Genomic DNA, 24,036 nt, shown 5'->3' with positions numbered 1-24,036 from the left:
CCTGTTATTAGGTACACTTGAAAATGGCGGTGTACCTAATGGAGTGTCCGTGTGATTCCCTCGTTAACTGCAGGTGCGTGAAAACTTTTAGCTCCTTTTGAACGTGAAAGAAGCTAAAACTTTTCACGCACCTGCGCTTAACGAGGGTCACTTGGAAAACATGTTGGAACGCGGCCCCGAGGACTAGAGCTTGACACCTGGGACCTTTGACCATGATATTTCCCTAATAAAGTGGCCTGTTATTAGGTACACTTGAAAATGGCGGTGTACCTAATGGAGTGTCCGTGTGATTCCCTCGTTAAGTGCAGGTGCGTGAAAACTTTTAGCTTCTTTTGCCTGTGAAAGAAGCTAAAACTTTTCACGCACCTGCGCTTAACGAGGGTCACTTGGAAAACATGTTGGAACGCGGCTCCGAGGACTAGAGCTTGACACCTGTGACCTTTGACCATGATATTTCCCTAATAAAGTGGCCTGTTATTAGGTACACTTGAAAATAGCGGTGTACCTAATGGAGTGTCCAAGTAATGTCACAGATACAACAGCCAATCATAAAATGGGGGTGAGGGCGGGTGTGGCACCATCTAGTGTACAAGTGACGTAGGTACACCTGAAAATGGCGGTGTACCTAATGGAGTGTCTGTGTGATTCCCTCGTTAAGTGCAGGTGCGTGAAAACTTTTAGCTCCTTTTGAACGTGAAAGAAGCTAAAACTTTTCACGCACCTGCGCTTAACGAGGGTGACTTGAAAAACATATTGGAACGCGGCCCGAGGACTAGAGCTTGACACCTGGGACCTTTGACTATGATATTTCCTTAATAAAGTGGCCTGTTATTAGGTACACTTGAAAATGGCGGTGTACCTAATGGAGTGTCCGTGTGATTCCCTCGTTAAGTGCAGGTGCGTGAAAACTTTTAGCTTCTTTTGCCTGTGAAAGAAGCTAAAACTTTTCACGCACCTGCGCTTAACGAGGGTCACTTGGAAAACATGTTGGAACGCGGCTCCGAGGACTAGAGCTTGACACCTGTGACCTTTGACCATGATATTTCCCTAATAAAGTGGCCTGTTATTAGGTACACTTGAAAATAGCGGTGTACCTAATGGAGTGTCCAAGTAATGTCACAGATACAACAGCCAATCATAAAATGGGGGTGAGGGCGGGTGTGGCACCATCTAGTGTACAAGTGACGTAGGTACACCTGAAAATGGCGGTGTACCTAATGGAGTGTCTGTGTGATTCCCTCGTTAAGTGCAGGTGCGTGAAAACTTTTAGCTCCTTTTGAACGTGAAAGAAGCTAAAACTTTTCACGCACCTGCGCTTAACGAGGGTGACTTGAAAAACATATTGGAACGCGGCCCGAGGACTAGAGCTTGACACCTGGGACCTTTGACTATGATATTTCCTTAATAAAGTGGCCTGTTATTAGGTACACTTGAAAATGGCGGTGTACCTAATGGAGTGTCCGTGTGATTCCCTCGTTAAGTGCAGGTGCGTGAAAACTTTTAGCTTCTTTTGCCCGTGAAAGAAGCTAAAAGTTTTCACGCACCTGCGCTTAACGAGGGTCACTTGGAAAACATGTTGGAACGCGGCTCCGAGGACTAGAGCTTGACACCTGTGACCTTTGACCATGATATTTCCCTAATAAAGTGGCCTGTTATTAGGTACACTTGAAAATAGCGGTGTACCTAATGGAGTGTCCAAGTAATGTCACAGATACAACAGTCAATCATAAAATGGGGGTGAGGGCGGGTGTGGCACCATCTAGTGTACAAGTGACGTAGGTACACCTGAAAATGGCGGTGTACCTAATGGAGTGTCCGTGTGATTCCCTCGTTAAGTGCAGGTGCGTGAAAACTTTTAGCTCCTTTTGAACGTGAAAGAAGCTAAAACTTTTCACGCACCTGCGCTTAACGAGGGTAACTTGGAAAACATATTGGAACGCGGCCCGAGGACTAGAGCTTGACACTTGGGACCTTTGACTATGATATTTCCCTAATAAAGTGGCCTGTTATTAGGTACACTTGAAAATGGCGGTGTACCTAATGGAGTGTCCGTGTGATTCCCTCGTTAAGTGCAGGTGCGTGAAAACTTTTAGCTCATTTTGACCGTGAAAGAAGCTAAAAGTTTTCACGCACCTGCGCTTAACGAGGGTCACTTGGAAAACATGTTGGAACGCGGCCCCGAGGACTAGAGCTTGACACCTGGGACCTTTGACCATGATATTTCCCTAATAAAGTGGCCTGTTATTAGGTACACTTGAAAATGGCGGTGTACCTAATGGAGTGTCCGTGTGATTCCCTCGTTAAGTGCAGGTGCGTGAAAACTTTTAGCTCATTTTGAAGGTGAAAGAAGCTAAAACTTTTCACGCACCTGCGCTTAACGAGGGTAACTTGGAAAACATGTTGGAACGCGGCCCCGAGGACTAGAGCTTGACACCTGGGACCTTTGACTATGATATGTCCCTAATAAAGTGGCCTGTTATTAGGTACACTTGAAAATGGCGGTGTACCTAATGTTGTGACCGTGTGATTCCCTCGTTAAGTGCAGGTGCGTGAAAACTTTTAGCTCCTTTTGAACGTGAAAGAAGCTAAAAGTTTTCACGCACCTGCACTTAACGAGGGTAACTTGGAAAACATATTGGAACGCGGCCCGAGGACTAGAGCTTGACACTTGGGACCTTTGACTATGATATTTCCCTAATAAAGTGGCCTGTTATTAGGTACACTTGAAAATGGCGGTGTACCTAATGGAGTGTCCGTGTGATTCCCTCGTTAACTGCAGGTGCGTGAAAACTTTTAGCTTCTTTTGAACGTGAAAGAGGCTAAAACTTTTCACGCAGGTGCGCTTAACGAGGGTATTGTGTTGATGGTATTATACCGAATGTGCAATAACAAATGTCGGCATAATGTTTTTTTTTTACCATTTATTCAAACACAATCGGTATAATGATGATACAAAATTATTGAAATAAAAGGAAAATGACTTTATAATAAAAACAATTGAATTGGTTTTTCCCTTTTCATGATATGTCTTTTTTATTTATCTATCTCTATCGCTCTCTTTCTCCATCAAAAAATGAAAAACTTTTTGTATTTATTTTTATTGAAAAATGACAACAAAAAAATCAATAACAAGCATGACATGATGTTTAATCAAGGTAGTAAATAGCCATACACTCGGTCCTCTCAATTAGTCCCAACTAAGTGTTCTGTTTTTGCTCTTTAGGTGCTCCTCATTCTCTTCATCGCTGTCGCTGTCCTGTCCGAGATGCTCGGGCATCTCTGCTGCTTCCTGCTTTGCTTCCCGCTCGCTGGCTTCTCCCTTAGACTTCACCACCTTCTCGCTTCCGTCTTGGCTCTCAGTCTCCATGGCGCTCTGCTCCCGGATCACAGCCACCATCTCTTGCTCCTCCTTGGTGCCGGGAGGCGAGCTCTCTGCTGACTCGGCTTGCGACGGAGGCTTGGCGAGTTGCTGCTGCTGTTGAAAAGGAAGAAAAAAAAGTTGTTGGATGGCGGAAGGTGGCTATTTATTGCTGCACTAACACATTCCAAAAACTAAAATAAAATGGGACACTTCAAAATAAGCAGTGAATGTTACCTGTCAGTACTTGGTCTGCATCATGTGCATGTACATATTGTACACAAGGTTGGCCATCTCAGGCATGTTTTGGACCACCTGGTCCGGCTGATCCAAAGCGTCTCTCTGAGAACAAAATGCAAAACATCAAGAATCCGTCAGCAACACAATGATGCATATTTGTATGTATGTATGTATGTATGTATGTATGTATGTATGTATGTATGTATGTACGTATGTATTAATGAATGAATGTATGTACGTATGTATTAATGAATGTATATATGTATGTATGTATGTATGTATGTATGTATGTATGTATGTATGTATGTATGTATGTATGTATGTATGTACGTATGTATTAATGAATGTATGTATGTATGTATGTATGTATGTATGTATGTATGTATGTATGTATGTATGTACGTATGTATTAATGAATGTATTAATGAATGTATGTATGTATGTATGTACGTATGTATTAATGAATGTATTAATGAATGTATGTATGTATGTATGTACGTACGTACGTATGTACGTATTAATGAATGTATTAATGAATGTATTAATGAATGAATGTATGTATTAATGAATGTATTTATTTCTGTCTGTCTGTCTGTCTGTATAAATGTATGTATGTATGTATGTATGTATGTATGTATGTATGTATTAATGAATGTATGTATGTATTAATATCTGTCTGTCTATCTGTCTGTCTGTCTGTATCTGTCAACCCAAATAAATGTATGAGCACCTCATATTATATACAGTAAAAGCTACAAAACAAACTGACAAATAAACTGGTCAAGTATTCAAAAAAAAAAAAAAGATATTAAAAGTGAAGACAATTTGCAATTCTAGTAATGACACACATTTGATGCACAACTTGTCTTCGCGGGCCACATAAAATGATGTGGCGGGCCGTATCTGGCCCCTGGGCCTTGAGTTTGACACCTGTGGTCCACATGAAACCTCCTCTAACATTTATGTGAAAGCGGTTACAACGCCAAAGCAGATGTTTATAAACCTCAGGGGCCTCATACATGTCAAACCTCAACCGACTCAAGGCTGTGTTGTGCAGCGGGGTGGCTAATTAACATTTCATCTACATACTTGATGGTCATCAAAGGAGGTGGTGGAAGTGGTGGGGTGGGCTGTGTGTGTGTGTGTGTGTGTGTGTCAGAGCACAAAGCCCCCAAAACATTTGTGCCTATGTATATCACTCACAGTAATAGGATCATGTGTGATTATCCTGATTCAGTTGTAAGTGGTACAACAGCTTAGGAGGAGGTGGCGGTGGAGAGTGCGGCTTGCTCGCTGCAGATATCCAACTGGCGGGAAAATCTTCATGAGGTACTCCTGCACAGTACAAAACAGAGGTGAAGCCTTTATATAGAAAATAATGCTCACTTTTGAGGTATAGTCGTGCATGTGTTCCTAATTGTGGTTTGCAGTGGAGCAGAACTCCACTGCCTCATGCTGTTTCTGGTATGCTGGGCTGCATATTTAACTTATTTAGGGAGGGTCAAAACATAAGGAACAGAGCTCGCGTGAAAAAGCCTCCCTCTGAAAATGTATTGATTTTCATAAGTGGAAAGTAAAGTATTGTTTAGAAACAATCTAATCAAAATAGAAATATTTATTAAAATTATGAATACATTTTATATTTCAAAATATTGATTTATTTTCATGAATTTATTTTAAAAATATTCACTTTAAAAAGCAATATATTTCTTTAAAAGCATTTCAGAAAATTTGTTAAAAATATGTATTTGTCAAAATGTTTATTTCAAACAATTTCTTTCAAAACAAGTCTTTATTTTGAAAATACAAGTATTTATTTCAGAAGACTTATGTAAAATACAATATGTATTGATGATAACAGCAACAGTTACAGCAGTCACTTTGTCTTTATTTAAAAAACATTTTATTTTGAATGTGATTATTTGAAAAAATATATCTTCATGTATTTGTACCTTAAAACACATCTTTAATGAAAATACAAATATTTATCTTGGAATACTTTGGTTATTTATTTATAATTAAAATAATAATGATGAAAAATAATAATTAAAATAATACTTTGATTCATAAATGTGCATTTGTCTAAACATTTTAGTACTATTTTGATCCTTCTGTCACAGATTGCTGACATATTTGCCAAAGAACTCATTGAAAAACACACAAGCCTGCTTCAATACCCTCAACCACGACACTTCTTATGGAGAAGAACTCTTCCACATTGTCTGTACCCCAACAAACAACTTCAATAAGTGAACCACACAAAGAACATTTCCACAGGAATGCATGCACGGATTCGTCCTATGGTTTTCTGGTACGAAACTACCCATGAAAATCGAAAACATTCATTCATAAGTGGAAAGTGGCAAGATAACGATTCGAACGAACAACTTGTCAGCAAGAAAAGGAAGACAATTATTACAAGAAAGAATGAGCAACAGTTTGTGGAGGTAGATGAAGACATTTTATTGTATGAAAAAGTATACGCATAAAAGCACGTACACACACGCACGTACACACTAACATACAGTCTTTATGTACGGGAAAAAAATAATAATAAAAAAAGCGATATGGACAAGAGTGCAGCAACCGAAGCCCCTCGGGATCTCATACATCAGTACCGGTTCTTCGGACGGACGCCGTTTCAGAACCGAACTTCACAAAAAATACTGAGGAGCGCATGCAGCGACGCGCACTTGTCCATGTCGCAACTTGAACGCAGACCAACCTTACCATACACAAACAAAATACTATAGTAGGATTGAAGAGGAGTTGTATTACCCAAAATGTGCAGCGTTTTCTAGCAGCTCGACATGCGCCTACACATGAATGACCAGACTACTGCCGCGCACCAACCTCTCCCGGTACCGCTGCAGCCAGTCTCTGAGCTCCGAGATCCGGTAGCCCTCGGGTCCCCTGCCCCCCTGGTAAACGATCTTGCCCTCCTGCAGGATGTAAAGTCTATCGAAGTAGGCGCCGTAGGCAGTGTTGCAGGGGTTCTCCATGCCGTCGACCACCACCGGACAGCCGGGCGCCTCGGAGCGCATGAGCTGCGCTGCGCGAAGCCGGTCCTCCAGGCAGCGGTGCTTGGGGATCTGATAGGGCGCGTCGGTGCTCACCCAGCCGTCCGAGGGGTGCGCCTCCTCAATGTACACCAGCACCGAGTCAGCGATGTCGGCGTGGTCCAGCACCAGTCCTTGGAACGCCTTGAGACGCGCCATGAAGGGGGGTCAAGTGCAGCTCCCGAAGTTGAGGATAAGCGGTCTCCTTTCGCGGGCGAAGTCCAGGATGCGCCCGCACTGCTCGTCCTCCAGCCGCACCACCTCCGTGTTGGGCGCGCCGCGCCCGAGGTGCGCCGCCTTGAGGAGGTCCAGTTTGTGTCCGTGCCACACCGCCTTGAGGGAGTCCAGCGTGAAGAAGCGGTTGGAGTCAGCGATGCACAGAGGAGGGTCCATCGCGTCGCTCTCCTCCCGCTCCTTCATCCGGAGGAAAAACCTCCTCCGGATGCAAAGAAAGTCGAGGAGCCAGAACATGAGCGCGGCCATCAAGAAGCGAGGCAGAAGCACCAGGCACACCAGCACGTTCTTGATGGCCTTCATGGTGTTCATCGTGCGTGCGTGCGTGCGTGCGCCCACCCCCCTCCCACCAACCCCCCTAAAATTGTGCGCTGCTTCAAGTTGGGTGACTTGCAACTTCCCCTCTTTTTATAGCAGCCACAGGTCTCAATGACGCACACCCCGCCTCCTGCATGCACAGCGGGGCCGAGGCCTCACATGGCGGGGATTACCTTCTGTCAACTCCGCTGCTTTGAGCTGCTGCCAGACAACAGGCAAATGATGAGAAGCCATCAAAGTGAAAGTGGATGAAATGCATCATGTGTGACATCAACCTCAAAGGCCACATTTCATCTGTTGCGACGGCGCGTTACTTGCAGAGTGCAGCAATCAACGCGATGGCTGAAGTTGGATCAAGTCTGTTGCAACCATACTACGTGCAATGAAACAAACTATCATTTGCCTCGTTTAGAGAAAAGTGAGTCTGCTTTTGGCTCTTTATCAAAGGACAATTGAACAAACGCAGCAACTTAAATCATAGAGGGAGGGGGGGGGGGGGGGGCAATTCAGTGGACAGAATAATGTATTGCAAAAATTATTTGCTGGATGATCACATAAGTGTAAGAATAAGTAAAGTACTCTTGATATATAATTGGTCTTGACTTAGGGAATAGGGAATGTGAAATGTCAAACACGCTTCACATTCAAGTTTATAAATCCCAATTGTCATAAAAATGTCAAAATAAATTAACAACTGTGAATGCTTTAAGGGCTCTTTAGTTGAAGTATGAAACATGCCAAAGTGTAACTATCACTATTTGACATTTACATTTGATGATAAAAATAGTAAATATTTACTATATATATATACTATAAAAAAAAAATTTTAAAAACACTTCCAAGCCAAAAATATACAAGCGTCAAATGAAAAACCTCAACTACAGCAGTGTTTTAGAGTTTTCACGTATAGAAAAGTGTGATGACAAGTTGGGTCACATCTGTGACCTCAAAAACCTGATAGGTCAGGACAGTCCCAGATCGAGGAATCACTGCAAGCCACAAAAGCAATAAAAGCAGTCGACAGAACTTTGGAGACGCTTGAGTTTTGTTTCTTTGAATGTCTTCTGACTTCACATAACCTCCTGTTTATATTCATCTCACGTCCGACTTCTCTTAACAGTCCTTATTGAGGTCGCACTTGCTTTTTTTTTGTTTTTAAATATGTGTCGCAAAAAAACCCAAAGAAAAATCAAAACTCACAAGTTGCTCCTCTGTAACGTCACGCGCAAAACTTTCAACTAGTTTATGGATCGTGCAACTTCAGAAGAGTTCAACTTTCCGCTGCTCAGGTCTCCTGTCAATTGATTATTGATAATCTTTTTTTTTTTTTGGGCTTACCCCCGTCACATCTACCCCACGATTTTGGACTCTGACTTCTTTCATATCCTCAGCGTGTGTGTTTCTTGTGAATGTCAACTAAAGGAACATTAGCATTTCAAAGCGATAGTACAGAGACACACAGACACAGACACACACAGACACACACACACACACACACACACACGAAAGGCACAAACATTTCCTCCCAAAAAGTCTGATGGTGTTATGCATGTTTTAAGAGCTTAAAGCCAGCATCAGAAGTTATTTTATATTTCTATGACCAAAAGAAACAGTAAAAAAGAAAACATGTCATAGTAAACAACTGTGCTTATTATAAATATTTTTGGTGCCACATAAAGGCACAAAAACGGAACACACTTCTTTTAAATCATTATTTTTTTTTAAATTCAATTACGCTGTGGAGAATTTAATAAACTGAATTAATCATCTGGAGGAGACACTGATTGGCTGGTGTGGTATAAGAGGCCAGATGAAACTAATAATTAGACCTAAACACAAAAGGACTTGTCGTAAACCAATTGAATCATCAAAATAATTCACAAATTCTATAAAACTTTACAACTGAAATAAAATTTGAACTCTCTTGCACACGCAAAAACGCCGATCAAGGGCCGTTTGTGCCGCTTTCAAAATTATAACGTGTTATACGCTTACCATTATCATCAAATTGGATTTGTTTTTTTTAATTGCAGGATGACGTATTTTCGCTAACGTACAATTAGCAACCCATTCTTTAAATACTTTGCTATGTGAACTTTAGTCCTAGCTAGCCAACATCTTCCATCTGCTCTGTCCAAGGCCCACCCGCCTGAAATTGGGAAAAAAAAACAATAATAAAAGATGACAGTCAGCGAGTCAAACCCACACATTGAGCGAGCGAGCAACATGCTGTGAAAACTATGACCCCATATCAGCTTTATAGGCTCCACATATAGTATATAAAACCATAAAACCATAGTGGGCTTAAGACAGATCCTTCCAATCACATGCAAGATGTGCTCTCCTTTTCAAGCTGCGCTGGCTAGAACATGTAAAGGACTAGAAACACGAACATATGTTTTAATACTTGCATGTTTTTCTAAAATGTTGACATAAAAAAAATGCCTCTTCGGTAATAAAATTCTAAAATGAGAAGTTAGATCCTGGAACGGATCACTTAGTATATTACCGTTATAAGGAAAATTGGATTTGTTCAACCTTGGAGTTAACACTGTAATGAATCTCACTCGCAAGATTTGTTTGGCAAAGTTTTAACACCGTTGCGGTGGAACAAAGCGAGGATACATGATTATAAAACCATCTTGACGTGCAAAACAGAGGGGAGTATCCCAGTGAGGAGAGCGTACTTGAATTTTAACAACGGGTGACTGAACGCTCATCACATCCAGATGGGTAATACTGTATGTCATTAACAAATAACGACTACATGGAAAAAGATCAGACGCGCTACAAGAAAATGAATGTTCCATTACTCATGTTTGTTTGCTTTTCCTAGGTCAACAAATGCAGCTCCAGAGTGTTTTTGCACACACCCACACACACCCACTTACACACACGGCAGAGGTTGACGCTGGCTATGCCTCGGGGAAGTGTCAACAAATGATGACAGTAGCATGCAATTGACTTTTACAATACGAAGAATTGTCTGATGATTCACTAAACACAAATAAGATTGTCGAGATAGAAGATTAAGGGTTGCGCTGTCAAAGTCTGATTCATGATGGTGAATGAATGAAAATCCTTATCTGTCATCTCGTCTGTTTTTTTTTTTTTTTTTTTTATCTATAATGCCTACAATTTGGATCATGGACATGTTCCAGTCACAACATGCATCCTGGGGCGTCATCCTGTAACAATGAGGGTACATGAGTCCATCGTCACCTCTCACCATCTGGTACGGGGTGCTCGTTGCCAAAGACAAGCAGCAGTGATTGGCTGCAATCTGCCATCCGAGCCCTCGGGACTCCAACGACTTTTGGTAGTTGAGGTGAGCTGATATCATCCTGCCAGGCAAATATTCCTACAAACACTCGATAACGATTTTGCGCGCTAGAATTTGCAGCTACAGGTTTGAACCATCAAGGCAGGTTGAAGAGTAAAAAAATAAAACAAGAAGCAGTCCTCTTAACATCTTTGACCTTACAGAAAGTGTGGAAACAAAAAAAAAAAAATCTCCCTAAAGCACACATGCAGAATTAATCTTTAAATTCTGGCTGAAATGAGGTGATGTGATGACATCATGCAGAATGATAATTCCGGAGCCAAAAGGTCTTGGGAATTTTTTTTTCCAGGAAAAATTGTGCAATTTAAAGATATAACTGGACGCGCCAGTGATCATGAGCTTTAACTATTTGGACTAAAACCAATTAAACAATGTAGAACAAATCCTTAACCATGCCACCTGACTTTCTCCTCCAACCTAAAATGCAACCCAGTCTTTGTTTTTTTCTGCCTGAAGCTAATGTCGTATTTAATTTAGCCATGTCTAAGATGTCTGGGTTCCTGAATAAAAAACAAACAAAAAAACAAGCTGGGAACATACTGTACACTGACCCCATGCGTTCGGGTCACGCAGGAAACGTCTGTTCAGCGTCTGCGTCTTCACATCTGGACACACACATTAGTCATTACTGGCTCAAGGCCAATCGCTGCTTATTTAACAAAAAAAAAAGCATTCCGGGTCGAGCCAGCACATGGTAGATTGGCTAATCTTTAGTTACGGTAAATGTATGTCATATCTGACTGCTGGTTGGAAAGCGGACATGCGGGAAAGATGTGAATTGTCCACGCCGTGACTCAGACAGTGGACGGCGGGAATCCAAGGAGGGAGGGGGGGGGGGGGGGTGAGTATCGCTGTTGCAGCATTTCCTCTCATTTAGTAGCTGATTAAGATTCGTTTGTTAAAAATAGGTCCGGCTCATGAATCGTCTAATTGCTCCACAACCTTGAAGGTGCCGAACTGGGATAAATAAATAGAATGCTTTGTTACTTCTCTTAGGTTGGACACAACACTCCTAAAAGGAATATTAATCTGTTCATGTAAAAAAAAAAAAAAGACGAAGAAGGAAAAGATGGCAGAAGGAAGAAAGGTCCTTGAGACTGGGAAAGACAACTGTAATGACTCCAGCAGCTGACCGGAACACTTCAGACTTTTGTTTTTTTTGATGCACATTTCAAAATACTGTATTTATTTTATCCCTTTGAGTCTGCTTTTACTTCCTCTTCAACATCTCCTTTCTGTATCATCTATACCGTTTTTTGCCCTTTCGGAAAAAAATAGCAGAAAAAAGGTTTCCCACATGCTGTGACCAAATTTGCTTTGAAGAATTACTCTTTTGTTGTCGCGGCTGTGAACCCCGAGAGGCGTATTCTCTAACCTTCTTACTTTTGCCTCCTGTAAACCTTGCTGGAGTTCTTGGCAGCAGCGGCTTGTGGGTTCATGTGAGGACAATGCAGATCTGGGAAAAGAGCTTCTTTTTTTTTTTTTTTTTCCTCCCTGGCTGCTTACTTATTGACGTGGCAGGGTTCCAGAAACCACAACTGATGAAATATCTTAACGACTAGCCAGCAAAACAGATTTTTAACTAGCTTCAATTCTGCCACCCCATCCCTTTCAAGTTTCACACCTTGAACAAAAAAGAATAGCAAATAAGAATCTTGGAGTTCACCTTCCACGACCTTGTCTTAATCAAAGAGCGCTCGAGGTTTATGCTCAACTTGAATGAACTGCTTACTTATTTGCCTGCGGGTTGTTTGTATCGCCGCAACTCGTCTGCCAACGAGGGCTGGACTAGCACGTTATAATAATCTGTTTCATCTTGCTAGTCACGCCACGCTCAAACTAGAGTTTCTTTCGCTAATGTAAAAACAAACACTGATAGTTGCACTAGCAATAGTGTTCCTCTAAAATACTAAATATCTGATTGGAGTACAGCAATGTTGTCCAAACATTTGCCAGAGAACTGCATATTAATATGAACAAACAAAATTATCATATGGAGTAGCAATGAAAATAACTCAGCTGTGTTCACACCCACAACGGCGCCACCCTACATGCACCCTGAGAGAATGCCAACAATTTGTGTCGCCATTAAAATGCATTCATTCCTTTGACAGTAATAAGTGCGTAAGAGTATTTAACATTCCATCCCACCATTTTGCCAACGATATCATTCGTATTACGATACAGCAGTAGCGTGATAATTTTGTCGTATTGCCGTAACACCTCAACTTTGGCTAATTTTTCTTTTGTCTGGTCTCTAAGGGTTAATGGCGAGTGCTACAGAAAAAGTCTTTGGCCTTATTTGAACTCCTCAAGTGGTGGCGATGGTGCGCCTGTCGGAGGCTGTCCTCATGTGGCTTCTCCCACTGAGGTCTGTTTGAGCTTATTAGTGTGTGCCCGTCTGGACGCTCATTGATGCCAGTCCTCGGGACAGATGGTGGCAAGATAGGGTGAGTGAGCGCGAGTGCACACACACATGCACACACTCTGTTGTACTTCTGCCAAAAAAACGGTTTGTCATTGATCTATCGAGTGATGCTATAGTTTTTTTTTTTTCATAGTCTTTCTAGCATGACTTTAAACTGCTTTTTAATTTTGCTTGCTGACAAAAATTCAAAACTTTGTTTTGTTTAGCATGAACTTTTTAACGATAGCCATGTTTTCTTGTTATTTTGTTCAAATAATACTTTTTATTTCCAAAACACGATAGTAATTTACTTCTTCAGGTAAAGAATCAATGTGAGCATTGTTGGGAAGTGTTGTCTCTCTAAAAACGTAAAAGGTTAATCAATGCGAGGTTTACTTGTTTATCAAAACCTGAATCTCCAAGAGAGGGAATCAAAATCTCCGCTGTCCTCATGAGGTCATTGTGCACTCAACGGTGTTTAATAGGATGTGTTTTACTGCCTTGAGTTGTCTCTGTGGCGTATTTGCTGAAGTACCGCTCCGAACGTCAACTGGCAGCGTTTGGGAAGCGAGACGGGACGGGAGGGTGAGGCCAGACCTAAAACGTCTGACTCAGTCAAGCAAAGAGAAAGGCCGAGAAAGTTGGTGCAGATGCTGCTGAAAACATGCGGTTATTTTATCAATGGGATCTTGTTCTTAGAAACAATTCAACAATTTTTTTTCCAGCACGTGCAATGTTATTTAGCAAATCTGAGCAAAGTGATTTAAAATTAGTTTAGTAGCGAGTGTGAAAGGCAAAATAGTGCCGCGCTAAAACTAGATGCAAATTGAGTGCTTCTTGCGCTTTGTTAGCGGGAAGCTAACAACACAACCGTGTTATGCTAGCTGCTAAATGCTATCTTGGTTGATAGTTGAACCGCCATACACTACTACTATTTTTTTTTAGTTTTTAAATATTATTTGGCCCTAAAACAAAGTACAGTATTTGATGTCAGAAGGAAGGGTACATTCCATGTCAACACATCTTTTCATCACTCTGCTAGGCTTGATGTTTTGCAGATTTTGGGACAGCATTGTTCTGTGTTAGCATGGGAATAGTTTTGGCAGCTGGTGAAGTTCATCTGCTGCATTCCTGACTCTTTCTGACCTGGTTAATTATGCACATGATAAATTCCTTACATGCTGCGTCTACTGGGCGGCATCAATCATCGGACATGATATGGTTTATATCCAGGCCTTTAAAAGCCAAAAAAAACCCAGCATATTATATCAACATATACGACACAGTGATTTACTGTTTCCTTCAAAGTTAATATAATACAAAAACAACCATTGTGTCTTTGCAGCCAGGTGTTTTGAAGAAAAATATTTTAGGATAGAAATTTCCACAAACACCAGATAATGTATAGCAATCCTAGGGAAAAAAAAAAAGAATTAATCCCTAGCGTGGATGGGGAAAAAAAAAACCCAAGATGAAAAATTTCGGAAATCAACCATAGTGAACTCCCTTGGCAGAAGAAGCAAAGAGCCCAACAATGACCTATGGACAAATAATTTTAAGATAATGCTTCCAAGTTTGAATTTCAATCTGCTAAAAGGTGGCGTCGACCTCCTCAGCCTCCTACACAGCACCCAGAAACTTTCACATCATCCTGATGGTCTGGTTACATAACGAGGGCACACAAGTCTACTTTCAATTTGCTTGTCTTTATTTCCGTGATTGTGGAGGAGGTGAGAGTTTTTTTTTTTTAATGGAGTTAACGCCTACCTACATAGCAGCACCATGTGTTGGAGCTGGCAGCGAGGAAAATTTAAAGGGAGAGTGTTCGGGATGACAACTTATTTTGATTTTATTATTATAAAATGGGCAAACTGTCTCGTGTGTGGTTTTGCATAAAAGATAGAGTGAGGAAAAACTAGCTCCAAGGAACCATGAGGAGTACAAGTTCTAAATGGCAAACTATCAAACATTTTAGGTTTTTGTGTGTTGAGGGTGAACGAGGAGCTGTAAGTCAATCTGGCCTATGCCTAAAATGAAAATGAAATTATACAGGAAGTGCTAACTTTGGTTTTCAGTCATACTTTTCTCAGTACTGACGGAACATTGTAACCTTGCACGGCAATCGTACGTACAAATGTTGGCAAGAGTCATAAAAAAAAAGTGATGGAAACATTGCAAATTCACCAATGAAAATCAAGCTGCGGTTTATTTTTGTGGTTGAAAGTGAATTTTTGCGAGGCAAACACTACAAATGATTTTTGTAACCCTCAATGAAAGCGCACCAGTGCAAATATATTTTGGCTCATTCTTTGAGAATAAACTGTTCCAGCTGTCTTAGGATATATGGATAAGGATATATGTTTGAGCTGCTTCCTGAAAAATTGGCTACAGAGTCCATTTTTTTTTTTGGGAGAATATGAGACCATAATAAGCAAATGACGGTACTGTGTCAACATGGTGCGATAAAGCGATTCTTTTGAATTTGCTCGTGGCTTAAAGTAACCGATTATCACCTGCACCCTTGTTTTGGATTGAATTCAGTAGCGTTAAGATGTGATGTAGCCACGTCGTTGCAGCATCGTTGGGATTTATCGCTGTGACGCAATGCAGTATTTTGGGTTCCTTGCTCCTTATGCTCTCCGAGCTAAAGCCTGCTTTTTTTTTTTTTTTTTTTAAACATTGCATCAGGGTGGCTTTCATTAGCGAGTAAATGACTTTTTTTTTGTGGGTGCGCAAATCTGAATTGGTATATTTGTGTGTCTCTGCTGTGGATTCCAAATGGAATTCCGCTCACACATTTTGAGTCCAACTTATCGATGTCACCAGTCCTAACTTGTTGACATTCTGTGAGCAAGCAAGGGGAGAGGACGGAGGGAGGGGCGGGGGGGGGTCTAATGCTGAGCAGAACGATACAGAGGGGAGGCAGCTGCGTATTCGCCGTTTCATCTCAAGCCGAAGTTCAGATGAGGACACGCGCTCACACTCACTGCCTCGGGATGAGCCACACTTATTTTGGAAGGCAGCAGACAGGAAAAAAAGAAGGGTGCATTTCAGTCATAAAAAAAAAAAACGCAACGACATCAGAAAGAAGTTCTCAGTGAGGCTAAACCATCAAGCCGAGCTGCAGTAGTTAAGAAGCAATAAGTACAGTCCATTTACGCATATGCATGAATTGGGTTCACTACATAAGTTGGTTCTGTCCATTTAAGCGAGACGAACCGCACTGCACCAGAGTTCACTGGGAGCATCTCATCCAACCGTCTCGCTCTGTTTGTATGGTGCACTCGCTTGACCAAATGAACAATCCTTAAAAGAGCAATCACACCAAAGTTGGTTTTAAGCAAACTTGACAAGTGTGAATTTAGTCACGAGCTGACTTGACTCATTTATCGACAATGGATTTCCTGACACTCCCTACCTGTAGTCAGAATCTTTCGTCTATGTGGAGGGAGATCTCACCGCAATTGCAGCAAAATGACTGAAGTCATGACCTGATGATGACATTGCTTACATGCTTTGGATTGTTTCTTATTTTGAAATGCTTTTTATTTTCACTAATTTGATCCAGGCAGTGTTCGTGCTGAACTGCATTGGAATTATCCAGTGTGGAGTATTTACGACTGGGAGCAATTCACAAGACTGCAGCACTTGTTGACCTAGACAATCACAATGGGGTTGGATCAGGACATACTTTCGTTAAGCGATGGGAACAGCAGCTTATAGAAGAAACCCTAGACTTCTCTTCCCCCCCAGCCACCAATTCGTCCAGATTCCGAGGCGTACTCTGGGTCCGGACATGAGGCTGAACGATTTATCGTTTTGGGATCGAAATCTCAGACAAAACGATTTTGTGATGGTCATAGCTATGTTTTTCTTTATTTAATTAATTAAAGTCCTATTATATTTTAATTAAAATGCAAACTATTCCAACATTTAGACCCCGGGCCAAAAGTGGTCCGAGACTGATAGAGACAAGGAGGAAATCTTGAATGCCACATCGCGGTTGGGATGTTCTCACAGTTCGCCATGGTCATGTAGGAACCATGAGGGAAAGATTTCCGAGCTCCCATATGGAGTAACACATCAGAGGCGAGGAAAATCGCTAAGACAAAGAGTTCATCAGAGACAGGGCAGTTCCTCCATGGTAATTGCCTTGACACTTAAATAGCGGAAAGGCTACGTGCCAGGGGGAGAGGTGGCCCCAAATATAATGGGAGGCATGTAAAGAGAAGCGGGACGTATGCATAGGAGCAGGCATCCTTGCTTTCTCAGTGTGTATTACTATTTGGAAACATTTATTTACCCCAATCATGTTAAAAATATATAAATGTCAGTTTTATTGACATTTAATGCAATTTGAGAAAATGGCATCCTGGAGTCCCCGCCCACCACCCACCCATCTGTACTGCATTAACTATTCCCTCGGGTTTTCTTAAACTTTCTATAACCTACTGTATCAACTCCCTTGCGGAAATTGTGTGTGTGTGTTTGGGGGGGGGGGGTTAACTTAAACCAGCTTTCTCCCGGCTCTTTCGTTTGAATATCAGCCCGAATGCTTGCCCTTGGTATAATCAGTTGAAGGGTTGTTTTGTGAGCGAGAAACCACGGTAGCCTCTCACACAAAATGAAACATCAAATGAGAGGAAGACCAAATAAAGAAGTAAGCTAATTCATTTGCAACAGCTGACCTACTTGATAGGAGAGTTTAAGGAGGCATTTGTTGTCATTTGCTTTTTTTTGTGCACATCCTTTATTGCTGTGCTCCTCAATGGCTCACAATGAATTAAAGCGGAAAGAATAATTGATGACTCAACACTTTGACTGTGAGGTGAAAACTGCCCGGCAACAGAGTGGTTTTGCTGGAACAAAAGGGATAGGGGGGCACGTTTTTGTGATTTGCGGCAGCTGTCAACTATATGAAAGGAAGAATTCCCTAGAAACTTGGAACTTTTACTGGAAGAACGCTAGACAGCATGATGACTCAGTTGGGTTGAAGTGGCTGTGATTTGTTTTTTTTTTCTTTTGTATGCACGAGGCTGCTCACTGGCTGATTTGTTCAGTGTGCTCCGGGTTATCTATTTATTTTCTCTCGCAATTACATGCCTTCTCCTGTCGTCTCCTGCTGTGCCAACAAATGGGAGCTGATTTAGCGTACACACTTGAAATCTGATTGGCATTAAGAATGATGGCCTTCTTCTTCTCCAGACCAAACAAAATCAACAAGACATTCATGGAGGATTTTCACAAGGTGATTAGATACATTTTATTTGTTCCTCGCTTCGAAATTAACATTGTCACTCTCGGAAGTTCGTCAAATATTCGTTTGTCCCTGTCGTATTCTAAGAATGGTGTTAAAATATTTGGTAAGAATAAAAAAAAATGAATAAAAATCATCAAAACCACTTCAGTCCATGTGAGACTGGGTTTCAAATCAAGAGCTTAATGTAATTCTCTAGCCCAACAGGATTTGTGTTAGTTCCAGAGGGGGTCATTGGGGTTAAGAGCAGTTAAGTAGTAGTGTTTAAATCCTTCCTAAGCCTAACCACCACAATGGCGGGCCCCCACACTCCTCTGGACTCATTTCACCTCAGGGTGTGGCGTGGATAACCCGACAGGAGGATTTGACGCAAACTAATTTTTTTGTTATGTTAAATTATACCTTAGACAGGTTCAGTTGATGAGCAAAGGTAAAATAACGCCGACTGGGAAAAACGGATGAATCATTTAAAAAGATCGTCTCTTTGGGTTCTATCGATTAATCAAATAATCAGAACCAATTCTATTGTGTAATAAAGTGTATTACAATCCCTCAGTACTGTCTACCGATTAGTGTGACAACTAAAAATCAATTTAGGCATGTTTTGATATTCTTACCAACATTTTTTAAATAGTCGATTCATTTGAGAGTCAATGAGTTGCCGATTAATCCACAAACTTCTAAGTCAGATTTCATCAGACAATTGGTCTCCATCATGACATTGCTGAGGTATTATGACCTGCTTTCAGTACCCTCAAAGGTCAATGCATCCTGGTGGATCAGTTAAGAACATGACGTAGGGGCCCCGTTAATACCACCACGATTGCGCGAGATCAGACAAGAAAATTAATCAATGGTAAAGCTCTATATGTAAATACATATAGGCACCCCTGATTAGATCTATAGACAGACAGGCGGTAGAAGAATAGCAGGTCGGAGGTCCCAGGGTCTACAAACTGACTTGTGTAAGGCTCTGAACCCTTCCAGATTATCAAGTTGTGTAATATAAGAAGAAAAGTACGATTTTCTTGAGCATGTAGGTCACATTTTGTAATGGTACGAGACCACCAAACGTTTTTTTTTTTGCTATTGTTTTATATTCTGCTGACTCGTCAAATTGCAAATCTCGGCCAAATCACTCACTATTTTTGATGTGGTTCTCCCCACCTCAAAGCCATTTTGGATTTATCAAGAAAGCCAATGTTGACAAGACTATGTGTGGAAAGTACACCGGCAGCGAGCACAAGCAGCTACTTAAGCACTCGCCGTGTGGTCCGTCTCCCTGGAATGAATTGGATCGTAACAGAAGCGGCTTTGAACACATCCTGAACGTATAGTTGGCAGAGTACATCGATCCATTTTCTCTGAATCGCTTTATCCTCACGAGGGTCGCGGGTGTGCTGGAGCCTATCCCAGGAGTCTGCGGGCAGTAGCTGAACTGCCTGCCAATGACAGGCCAGATATAGACAAACTAGCATTCACACTCACATTTATCTTTAATTCCTTGGCAAGTTACACACGGGTTTTTAGATCGTTCCTGTCCTGTCTGTACAAGAATATTTTTTTTAACCAATCAGAACAATGGCTGCACATTATTTTTTAACGCTCTCTAAATAAATACAAGCTTCTAATCTTTAGCATTAAAGTTATAATGGTTCAAATGTGACTATTAAATTGCAATCGGAGCTTTCTAAAGGTTGTAATTAAAAAGGTAGCTATTGTGTCTTTTGTTGGATAACTTTTCCAAATCTTGGATCTCCCATGGTGGTGATTATATGCCCGGCGCAGAATTACCTTGGATGAACCGAAGTATTTGGCTGTGGGTAGATGTGGGCGAGAGACAGAGAGAGGGAGAGGGGGAGAGAGCACACTCTAAAGCGGGCCGAGCAGCAAGATGCTGATTTATAATTAGAGTGAATGTCGGTCCAATACCCCCGCTGTTCTGCTGATGGCTCCATTGCACTGAGACGTAGCTTTTCTGCTGTGATCTTAATTTGAATTCTGCAGCTCGACAACACATCTTTCTTTCAGAGTGTACACATGGCCTTGGATGTGGCACATAATGAAGACTTTTGAGCACCATTCTTTAAATTTTGGATGTCCTATTCCGTACCCTGAATTCAATTGAATATCAAATTTAGATGTAATGGAAATATGCAAAGTAGTGTTTGCAGGCAATGGAGAACGAAGACAGTTTTGGATGAGAGCATATTGAGCAAGTAAAGTATAAAATGAGCTTTAACAGATTAATTTATGATGTATTTTTTTTTTTAAAAACACTAGTTGGAAATTTATTACAAAACTAGCCAGAAAGGAGAATGTGTCTATTCTGATAAGCACTAATTTAGAAAAATAAGAATGTTAAGAGGGAAGCAAGCAAAAAGTATTCTTTTGAAAGTTTTAAAAGGATTCCGCTTCATCATTGTCATTCAGCCGGTGTTCACCCCGTGAGAAACAAAATACATACAACAAAATGCGTTTGAGATTTAAAGATGGACAGAGATAGTTCTCGCCAAAAGTTAAGCGGAATCTTAAGCAAGCATAATAACAACGAGGCATCCACTTCAACATACAAACCGGCAGTGATTGATGGTACGGCAACTATTTCACACTCACCGGATGCATTTATGAATCCAGCCAACCGCAACACCACCCAAGAGGCCAGTTTGCCTTTCACATGTGGTCCCGAACGCTGAAAAAAAAAAAGTCACGTTTCAGTCATCAGCGTCTTTGAAAATCTCTTAACATCTCTGTTCTGTTGCCAGTACTCCAGCAATTATTGTCAAGAATGTGGTTATGTGAAAAATACGAATGCTTTTGAAAGACAATGCACGATACTACAAAAAGCACGCTCCGCCATTCCACTCACAAGAAAATGGCATCGCTTAGCACGTAAGGACGAAATCATCAAAGTCCATGACTCACGAGGGAGTGAAGCTTATGGATGAGCAATGCCAATGTTAATTTGTTTTTATGTGAGCTATTGCCTTGTATCATTAAATTTAACACACCTAATATTTGATAGTGTCAGTCTGGGCATCTTTCCTTCTCATTAATTTGGATAAATATCGTTCAAGGCAGTAAACATGTACAATGAATACCAACCCATCTGAGTTTGAGTGAGAGATCTGGTCGCCATTCAAATATATGGGCAAACAACGTTCACAATTAGGAGACTTCAGAAGAATATTTCAAATGACCTTTGGGAATTCCTGACTCACAAGAAGAGCGGTGTTACCGTGCAAACTCATTCCAGAAGCTTTCCAAATGACAGTTCTGCAACATTTGCCAAATCGGAGCTAGGATCAATCACAACCAAATTGTTCACCTTAATCGGGCTCTCTGAGAGTGTTATCTTAAAAAATAAACATTGCTATCTTTGAGGGACGATCTCCGTTATTAAATTAGATCACATTAAAAAGTGCAAGTTCTTAACCCGCTCTAGCTCAAGATTGAAGACAAAAAGACAAACCTTTAGCAAAAGCGCCCCCATTGCACAACGCGTTGCTCTCTCGTCTGTTAGTGATGTGATGTCATAGTATAGAACATATGCAGTAGCATATAGGAGCCATGGCAGGGCAAGCCAAGGACACAAACCCAACAGGACCAGTCAGAAAAACAGCTTGCGTGTGGGAGGTGAGCATGCCGTATAGTCATTAGTGCAGCATGCAGGACATTTTGTACAATACAGACTCAATTCTTGAGTAACATGCAAGGCGGAGGTATTAAATGCAAATCTGTAATGAATGTCGAGATCTGTAAGTCGACAAAGGTGCAATCACCGTACCATTCGTGCTTACTGTAACAGCATAAAAGCTCAATTAACTGTAAATATTTAGATACATTTGTTAAGTGTCATTCAGCGTAAAAACAATTTCACGCTTTTTTCAGTGATAGTATAAATACAGGACGTAATATTTTGTAGCTACCTCAATAGAAGAAGTTTAAAAAAATAATCTTTCAAGGAATGTTATTTAAAAATGAAAAGTTTGCAGTGGAATGCAGACAGCATTGATTACTACATATTTAAAAATATATAGAAAAATGATTCCTCCTTACAACTCTTGAGAGCAGAAGCAAATCTGCCTCAAGGTTTAATGAAGTAACAAGCTAATTGAGTCAGACATTTTTGAGAGAAAGATATTAACTATTTACCTCGACGATAGATTGTGCAGAAACGTGCAAACAACTATGACAGGTGGATAGCTAATTAGCCATCTAGCTAGCTAGTTAGCCATGAAATAGCTATCTAGCGAGCTAGCTGGCTGAAATATGGATAGTACAAAAAGAGGCGAGAGCTCGTGAAAAGTGCTGATTAGATTATCCTGCTGCGGCTGCAGGAAGATATTATACTTACCATTGCTACCAAGGCTGCTCCTTTCGTCCTCACCTCAGTTGCCCTCTGCACCGTTCCATGCGGAGCGACACTACCCCCTGTCGAGTGGCGGCGGGACTGCATTAACCGTCTGCCTCGACTGAGGGCATTTGAGGTGAGAGACACGCCACCAGTGCATGGTACAAATACAGCTCTGGGAATAATTGAAAAGAAACAAATATAGGACAGTTATTTAATATATTCATATATATTGATAGAGGACGATTCCTTTAAAAAGGTTTTGGTTTTGAACATCAGCTGTAGCCTTTTTTTTTTCTTCTCAGGGTGTCCACATTACAAACACAAGCATGTGGCCAGTCCAGGAAATACACCATAGTTGGATGGTGTTCTTAAATACGTCAAGCCACAAAGGCCTATTTTGTCCTCCATCCCCAGAAGGGCATAAATCCACAATGGTGGGAGTCGGAATACATTTACATGACATTACATTTTGGTTTCAAGCCAAGAACATTACCAAAGGAGGCACTGACAGGCAGACTGTCGCCCTTGGGTTTTTGCCAAGGACTGCATTTAAAGGAAAATAGTCACAAGGTATTTTAGTGTGACCATACTCCTCTTTCCTAAAGTTTTTGTTTAGAATATGCCGTGAGTCTTAATAAACAAGCAATGAGCCCATTTGTGGCCCCCAGGCCAGAATTTGCATACACCTCAATCAAATAAATCAGAGTTAACTGAACCGTTTACTGCGATTAATTTATTATACGAGCACTGTATAAAACTTCATGTTATCATTGATGACAGGTGTCCATCACTTAAATCACTAAAGGTGATCTGAGGATATGTTCCCTCCGACAAAGCCGAGTTTTTTGAGGTGAAACGACTAAAACATGTCAATTCCGTCTGTCACATCCGTGTCAGCTCAGGACAAAAACTTCTTTTGGGAAACACCAAATGTCTGTTTTCTCTTAAATCACGCCCACGTCATCCGAGCCGCAATCGGCTGTGATGTTCCCCTGTGAAGATTTTAATACTGTCACAGCAGTGGGAGATAAGCTAGTGCAGCCAACTGTTACACAAGTGCTTCCAAAACACTAAAGTAAAAAAAATTTGAATGAAATGGAGTCTATTTACATTAGCATGCAAATATTCAAGATTAGAATTTCTAGCAAAACCAACTTTTCTAAATATCTCAGCAGGCAACAGCACAGTATTCACAGTCGTGACTTAAAATTTGAAGGCTTCAATTGTTGTAATTGGACATTTTGAAGGCCTCAAAATTGCACAATTGTGAAAGATTGCATGGCTGAATATACAAGCGGTGCAGTCATCTATTTTCTAAAAGGCCAATCCTCAGTCATTAGAGTCACAGTGGGAATGTCACGTGACCAAAGACAGTAAATAGGTGAGTCGTGATGTCCTTATGTTCTTTGACGTCAATTTCAATCCACTGCAGGGGAGGTGCTGCATAAAGTGTCAGCCTCTTC

The 24,036-nt window shown here is 41.1% G+C and overlaps 1 protein-coding gene across 5 annotated transcripts; it reads right to left on the bottom strand.

The window, feature by feature from the left end:
• Window positions 1-3,082: 3,082 nt before the first annotated feature.
• On the bottom strand, window positions 3,083-22,692 carry dio3a (iodothyronine deiodinase 3a). 5 transcript variants are annotated; one of them, XR_007485654.1, is made up of 5 exons: window positions 22,574-22,692; window positions 20,833-20,908; window positions 4,802-4,933; window positions 3,596-3,700; window positions 3,083-3,475 (listed from the first exon to the last, which is right to left on the bottom strand). XR_007485654.1 is itself a non-coding variant. In XM_049739533.1 (4 exons), the coding sequence occupies exon 4, from the start codon at window positions 7,201-7,203 to the stop codon at window positions 6,415-6,417; it is 789 nt and encodes a 262-aa protein (XP_049595490.1). In that variant the 5' UTR covers window positions 7,204-10,553; window positions 11,104-11,157; window positions 20,833-20,908; window positions 22,574-22,692; the 3' UTR covers window positions 6,037-6,414. The 5 variants fall into 5 exon arrangements, 3 of the variants coding, with proteins under 3 accessions (XP_049595490.1, XP_049595488.1, XP_049595489.1); XR_007485655.1 differs by lacking the exon at window positions 22,574-22,692 and adding an exon at window positions 22,372-22,563; XM_049739533.1 differs by lacking the exons at window positions 3,083-3,475; window positions 3,596-3,700; window positions 4,802-4,933 and adding exons at window positions 6,037-10,553; window positions 11,104-11,157.
• Window positions 22,693-24,036: the final 1,344 nt, after the last annotated feature.

Source organism: Syngnathus scovelli, chromosome 14 (genome assembly GCF_024217435.2).
Source record: "Syngnathus scovelli strain Florida chromosome 14, RoL_Ssco_1.2, whole genome shotgun sequence".
Classification (NCBI taxonomy): Eukaryota; Metazoa; Chordata; class Actinopteri; order Syngnathiformes; family Syngnathidae; genus Syngnathus; species Syngnathus scovelli.
This window is presented reverse-complemented; position numbering and strand designations above follow the sequence as displayed.